This window comes from Ciona intestinalis, unplaced genomic scaffold, assembly GCF_000224145.3.
Source record: "Ciona intestinalis unplaced genomic scaffold, KH HT000023.2, whole genome shotgun sequence".
Lineage (NCBI taxonomy): Eukaryota > Metazoa > Chordata > Ascidiacea > Phlebobranchia > Cionidae > Ciona > Ciona intestinalis.
Genome location: NW_004190345.2, coordinates 1 through 7,272, shown reverse-complemented (window position 1 = coordinate 7,272; position 7,272 = coordinate 1). Strand labels below are relative to the sequence as shown.

The 7,272-nt window shown below is 40.3% G+C and overlaps 1 protein-coding gene across 1 annotated transcript; it reads right to left on the bottom strand.

Moving 5' to 3' along the window:
• Positions 1 to 51: 51 nt before the first annotated feature.
• LOC108950146 (protein furry homolog-like) lies at positions 52 to 7,137 on the bottom strand. Its single transcript, XM_026837818.1, has 18 exons — positions 6,885 to 7,137; positions 6,560 to 6,662; positions 6,262 to 6,462; positions 5,804 to 5,968; positions 5,353 to 5,512; positions 4,954 to 5,180; positions 4,643 to 4,761; positions 4,111 to 4,291; positions 3,877 to 3,980; positions 3,407 to 3,521; positions 2,898 to 3,113; positions 2,506 to 2,673; positions 2,160 to 2,261; positions 1,760 to 1,938; positions 1,254 to 1,407; positions 818 to 964; positions 467 to 574; positions 52 to 234 (listed from the first exon to the last, which is right to left on the bottom strand). Exons 1-18 carry the CDS (start codon positions 6,944 to 6,946, stop codon positions 67 to 69), a joined length of 2,679 nt encoding a protein of 892 aa, XP_026693619.1. The 5' UTR covers positions 6,947 to 7,137; the 3' UTR covers positions 52 to 66.
• Between the last annotated feature and the right edge of the window lie 135 nt (positions 7,138 to 7,272).

Here is a 7,272-nt window from a genome sequence, read left to right as displayed (position 1 = left end):
CGTACAAGCATCGAACCCGGTATCATCCGGTGACAATGTAAACCCCTGAGCCATGGTGTCGACTAATCACCCCCCCACCTTATCATCCAAAGCATCCAATCTATCCAACGCGCTCCCATCCCCCTCATACTTGCTGCACAATCTCCCAAATAGAAAGAACAAACTTCTCCTTAGTTCAGATGGTAGGAAGGTAGTTTGGATTTCACTCGGCAAGTGTTTGATCACCAACGTTATCTGCGGGTAATGTATTGGTAAACATGCAAGTCTAATCTACATGAATCTTTTATATTATTTCCAATACACCTTGAAACACAAACCTAGAAAACACCCAACAACCACTAAGGAATATCTGCGCTCCAGACGTCTCCAATATATTGTATAGCTGTAATATATTCAACGGAGCATATCGACATTAAAAGAATGTTTAGAACATAGAAACACTATATTAGCGAAACCCCCTACTTACCGTGGATCCAAAATATCGTCGTAACTCATCTAGCGACCTCGAGTGGCTCGGAGTATTTTGTGGGTTGGGTGTGGCGCCCCCTGGTGGAAAGTTTGGGAAGCTTGGGTTCTGTAACGACATGAGTCATCATAAAAACACATGAGTCATCATAAAAACACATGAGTCATCATAAAAACACATGAGTCATCATAAAAACACATGAGTCACTGTGAATCACAAAAAAAACAAAAATTCCAATTGTTGTCATTTTGTGTTCAAAGGCGTTCAAAAACTATTACTCTCCACAATTATTTTTACACTTTTAAACAACTACTTCTAAATTCAAGTGTTTCTTCAATTTGCACAACGCACCTGGTTTCCGACAACATGACTTGAATCTAATTTCTCGACAGATTCAAGGAACGCGCAGGTGTCTTTAATGTAATCCAAGAATATTTGGACGAAACTTTTCTCCTTAGACGTTTCGTTGAACGTTCGAACAATTGCCTCGCTAAGTACCTGTGTATGATGTCATAGTTGTGGACTGTTAGAATATCCGGTTTTAAGTTGTGTTTATTTTGTAAAACCATGACTTTTTGTTTTAATTTCGCAAGAGAAGAGTAAAGAGCGAACACTTGTGTTCACTGAATCGCGACAGTATAAACCACGGAAAACGGGGACAGATTGTAAAGGAATGAAGAACATTATATAATTCAATATAAATGGAACACAACAATTGTATTACTCAGTATCTTGACAGCTAGCATGAGTGGTAACCCCACAGACTACAACCCCACACCATACTCACCTCAGCTTTAGCGAGTCGTTGGAATATTCTTACCAACATGAGACGCACAACATCGCGTTTACGTTTACGACGAATGTTTTCCTGTCGGTGAGGTTTGGTGGCGTCATGAATCACGGGAAGCAACTCATGGATCAGATCGTTGAATGACGTGATGCTGTGGGGGGGATGTAACATATATAGTTGTCAAACATAGGGAACCTCATTGATTAATGTGGTGAATGCAATATACTTTGGCCCTGCTTGTTTGTATAGACACCTAACAGCAGGGTAAAATCTGGGGTGACATTGTTAAAATACAGTTACACTCATAGTTGTCAAACATAGGGAACCTCATTGATTAATGTAGTGAATGCAATATACTTTGGCTCTGCTTGTTTGTATAGACACCTAACAGCAGGGTAAAACTGCCCAATACGTTTGTTACCACAATGGGATTTGAACCAGGGATCTCCCGGTTTTGATACACACACAACCTTAGCCACCACGGTGGGACTTGAACCCCTTACCTCGTAGACCCCAACCCAACCACAGCTGAATCACGAAGTGCGTTGTTGTTTTCAACTTTTAGCAAAGATATCAACCGTTGGAAGACATATGAGGGCGTCGCTTTCTGACGCTCAACGTCTTTAATTAAAGCCACCATCCAGTCTGGTGTGCCGGCCAATATTGCGTTGGATGCTTGTTTCTGTGTGGGGGGGGGTTAGGTGATGTTGTTACAGGTACGTGTCTTGCCCAAGAATACATTTGTCCACAATGGTAGCAGCATTGAGTTTTTATTTAATATCCTTGGGTTACAAGACATGTGCTACACCCACTGTGCTTTAGTACCACACAACCTACATATTATGTGAATCGACCACAACAGTGGCAGCACCAAGCCTTGAACCCGGTAACCCACCCACCCACCTTCATAATTGTGATATTGGCAGGTGCTGATCTACATATGAACACCACGTAGTTGTACCACAGTGGAAGGTTGGAATCGATGCTGTTGGTGGATACAGAGCTCTGTGGAGGGATGGGGGGTTGGTTATGTTTAGAACATCCATCACTTGCTTTATTAATATTTTACTTTAAATACAGCTGGTTTTGAATGGATTTTATTTTATAAGGTTTTATAGTGAATTACATTTGAGATCTTTTTAATCAAGTTTAACAATGCTTATATTTAAGTGTTCAACTATGGCATCTTTGTAATTCCATCCAATCAACTGTTTAGCAAATATATGAAACAAACCAACAACATTCCCACCTTTTTATTGGAAGTATTATTCGCAGCTTCAATGTTCGTCCCAACTTGCGTGAACCTCATACACACGTCGAGCCACGCATGATCCATAGCGCCCCCACATAACGATGGGATGCGTTGAGGGTGAAGGAACGAGGATATTACGCAACTCCATAAATCTTCGCAGCCATTCTGAGGGGGGGTTAGTTATAATGATATTAATTGCAATAAAGATTATCACCAAAATAACTGCTCAAGGAAAATTAAAATCATTGTTGCCAATTACATTGAAGTGTTGCTATGTTGAAACAATAAATCTTATATTAATAAATGAACAATTTTTAATTACAATCCCCTTTATTAATGTTCCCCAACACAATTATTACTTCAACCACAAACATAGAAACAATATACACCTGATGCCAGGACGAACTTTCTTCAATCAACATAGAAACATCATTTTTCAACGAACATAACTTGAGCATATTATAATCAGCGTTGGAGGCAGATATAAGATCTCTATGCTGCTGTATAACCTCATACACGACGTCGGGGGTGAATCGATCAAGCGCGTCAATGCAAAGTTCGTTGCGATCTTTGCCGGGGTTTAACGCTTGAGCGAGGGACTTTACCTGGGGGGTTATGTTTGTTACATTGGGTTGGTTGGGGTTCAGTGTCAACCTACGAACACTTTGTTTACCAGTAATTACCATCAACATATGCTTGTCTATTTACTTTCAATTTATTAAGAAACTATCGTCCACCACATTAGGTTTTGTATTCAAAGGACAAGAGGATGAAAACAGTGGTGCAACAAGCCCCCACAGCATGGTTTGAAACCACTGGTTGGGTAAAATAGAATATACGTTTATGGCAAGCAGCGGGACTTGAACCTGGTATCTTCTAGTTTAAACACAACGCTTACCTCCTTTAACAATAGTATTGCAAGTTTCCGCGTTACACTTCGACAGCTACAAAACAAAACCAACGCAAATCCTTCAATTCGTGCGATGAACGGGGCGTATGTGTTCTTGTTGTAACTGAGGGGAATTATTGGATTATTACATGATATTGCACATTCTATTCTATATGGGTGAGGTTCTATAGTGAGGCACGCCATGGGACCTGGGATTTAGGCCAGAGTTGGCCCATTACCCCAACATTGTATATGCACATTCTATTCTATATGGGTGAGGTCATACAGTGAGGCACGCCATGGGACCTGGGATTTAGGCCAGAGTTGGCCCATTACCCAAACATTGTATATGCACATTCTATTCTATAAGGGTGAGGTCCTACAGTGAGGCACGCTATGGAACCTGGGATTTAGTCCAGAGTTGGCCCATTACCCCAACACTGTACAATAGTGTTTCTTCACATGATATGTATAAGTACCTGACATCAGGGGAAGTCCCAAACACTTTATTCTTCCACCCAGTGGTCAGTTGTATGAGATGTTTGATTGCTGTATCAAGTAGTATGGGGTGAATGTCAGTTACCTGTATCATGTGTTATATATACATTGTTAATATCATATGTACAATATTACATAAAGATAAGTCTGTTTGTATAGAAGCACACCTACACTGGATCATAAATACATAGTAAATACACAATACACATAACTACCTTGTTCAATATAAAAGACACGAACGTTGCGATCAAATCTTCCCGTTTATCGTTAAAGTCGAGACAAAATAAATGAAGCGAGTTGAAGGCAAGCGACCGAACTTCCTCATCAATGTGGATCGTGAGACGGGATAATAGTTCGAATATGGAGGGGAAGGTTAGGGCACCAACCGGGAGTAACCTGGGGGGGGGTTAGCTAAGGGTTATATAATACTTTCAGCAGTGAAAATATTAAATTAACAAAAGTGTGCGATGTGATGTTGCTGTTGCCACCAGATATTTATTACTAAATTGGTTTTAAATGTGGATTGCATTAAGTTTCATATTTTGTGCTTTTGTTATTTAATCTAACCATTAATTAAAGTTTATTTGCTGTTGTTGCTACCACGTATGCGTCGTAATACTTGAACAAAATCTTGTCTTCCATCCAGTCGTACAATATAAAGGGGGGTTTCATGTTCTCCACGAATGGCAGATGAAACATTTCTTACAGGAAAACCAAAACCAAAAAATTTTTTTTAACACCCCCAACCTTGGCATTGCTGCAATGCATGTTCGAAACAATTCAATCTTTGGTTTAATTTCAATTCCACCGAGATCAAATGCCTTGTTGCTGACGTGAGCGTTCGTCATCATCATCTTTTGGCCAACCTGGTGGAAAAGTGAATATAACTTAAACTAATAATCCCCCATGTTCACAGCTTTGGTTTATTGTATGACTCCCAGAAACCCCCAGCAGCCTCATTGTAGAACCTCTCCCATGCAAGTGCCAAACCACAACAGTATTTAGCAGATGTACACAACCCATACATAACTAACCACAGTTAACCCCAATCCACTTACTTGGGAATCCAGTGTTTGCAGAATATAATCCAAAGCTTTCTGTACAGGTTTATGATATTGCAGGACTCCTATAGTTCTTGCATCATCATCGGTTAATAATTTGTTTAAATAAGTTTTCTTCACTCTCAGTGTATTCCCTGATGGCATCACCCCTATAGTTGATGGCATGGGAGGGGCTCCCTCCTTTTGCTGCAGGCTGTCGGTTACTACAAGGAAGGCACGGAGACCTGCCAAGGGGGGTGGGTTAGGTGGGTGTTGTAGAAGGGTCTTTGGGCAGGAATGAAACAAGTTTCAAGGATACACCCACAACAGCACCGTACTATAGCAGGAATAACAGCCACACATAAACAATACTGCCAGGCCCCGAACCTTTAACCTTGTAATCATACCAACACTCACCAATATTCATCCTCTCAGGGTGAAGCACCGAAATCTTAGGGTTCCTGGTTATGGTGGAAGTAATGCATAGAAGCTCAAGGATGATTTCTTTCATCGCGAAGTCCAGTCTTTCTTGTGCGATGAATTGAATGATCTTCACATATATGCTTAGTGGGGTGTCCTGTGTATTGGGGTTGATATTATGTAACTTATTTATTAACGTAAGTAACTTAAACTTGGATTAGCTTGACAGTGAATAATCTAAAATTGTAAATTAAAATGTTTGTGAATGATTGTAACTAATTACAGGAGTGTTCTCCTTGTACAGTTTACGTTGTGTCATATATTTGTGTTGAAACTGATCAGAAATAGAGTTGTATGCGTTGAAATAAAACTTATTTTTTTGTTGTTTATTATAATTTGATTTTTGGTATCGTACTTAAACAAATAAAGAAAGTAAACCCCGACGAACCTTTGGCACCACGTTCCTCGAACCAACGGGAAACAACCCACGAATAATCGACAACAATCGACTCTGGGTGGCGGTGTTACTTTCACACTTGATGCGAACCGTGTACGTCCATATTAACCGATACAAAGATTCAAGCGAGACACGACATACCTTCTGGTCACGATGCTGGAACACAAGATGGGTTGGTGGTGTGGGGTTATGTTGGGTGTGGTAAACGTGGCAAACTGGATACAAACAACATCCAAACCCAAGCTATCTAACCCTTGATATGCATGAGGGGTTATGTTGTTAATTATATGACCTTACAACAACAGAAGCTGAATTCTAATTTATAAGTAACCGAACCCTAATCTGTTGCTTAGATCTATGTCAGCTTCATGTGAGAAAAGGAAGTGTCATCATTCGCAAATTAAGGAGAAAGTTTAAGTTGTTTTAAATAAATATTGAACGAAACCCACCTTTAAATTCGACAAACAATTATCGAGGAAAATATGCCAATTATTGAGAAAGAATTGTTTTTGTGAGACGCACAGTAAACAGGTTACAAGGGGATATAACGCAAGGAGGTTTTTCTTGCGTTTGGAAAGTTCGAGTGACGTTGGATACAAGGCGTCAACGAAGTCTCGCAACACAGGAACGTTGACCTCAGTTTTAACCGCCTGGGAATATAAGAAGGTTTCGGTAAACTAAGGATATGTGTAGTTAGGAGGCTATGAGGTGAATTTGATAAACAATAACTATTACACAACCACTCACAGCAGCAACAGGGATAAGAATTTCCACGAACAAACTCGCCAGTCCATGTTTGATCTCGCGGTCTTTTACTTCGAGACTAAAGTCGGCGAGCACTCGAAGAAACCTGCGTTATTATTAACAAGTGTTATTCAGCAAGAGTTATAATAGCTGTGGGTTAAGTTATTGTAAAATAAAGTATAAATTTAAAAAAAAGTACATGATGAAAAATGCTGTGGCAACTTTGTGTAACAACAACTTTTTGAGGCGTCTTCACACGGACAAACAAGTTACATTCATTTATTATTGCAACCAGTGGTGTACATCGAACATGGGTACTTTTCCTAACCTGAAACAAGCCTCGAAATCCTCGACAGGATACATCTTCACGCGAAAGAATTTCATGCCCATTATAAGTCCAAGAACCTTCTCGTTACCGTGCTCGCTGCTACGTTTCGCATCTTCTAACTCATGGAGGAATTTCTGGTGGATGGTTTGGAACCTAGGGGACAACAATGGTGGGTATAAGGGTGCTTCAGTATAGTAGGCGGGGGGTGTGGGGGTCAAGGTGGGTGAGGGGGGTAATATTGTGTTCTTTGGTAAACCGGATGGTTTGACACATGGGAGATAGATATGGTGAAGTTACGGGCTATGTAGGTGTACTTGTGCCATACTGGAGAATAAGTAGCTTAAGTACTGCAGGTTTTTATACCAGGTGAGCAGAAAAATACTATTTT

Coding starts and splice junctions, on each gene's coding strand:
- LOC108950146 (XM_026837818.1), bottom strand. CDS start 6,946: ATGGGCATGAAATTCTTTCGCGTGAAGATGTATCCTGTCGAGGATTTC. Junction 5,513..5,803: donor CGAGGAACGTGGTGCCAAAG/GTTCGTCGGGGT, acceptor CCCAATACACAG/GACACCCCACTAAGCATATA. Junction 235..466: donor GACGATATTTTGGATCCACG/GTAAGTAGGGGG, acceptor CATTACCCGCAG/ATAACGTTGGTGATCAAACA.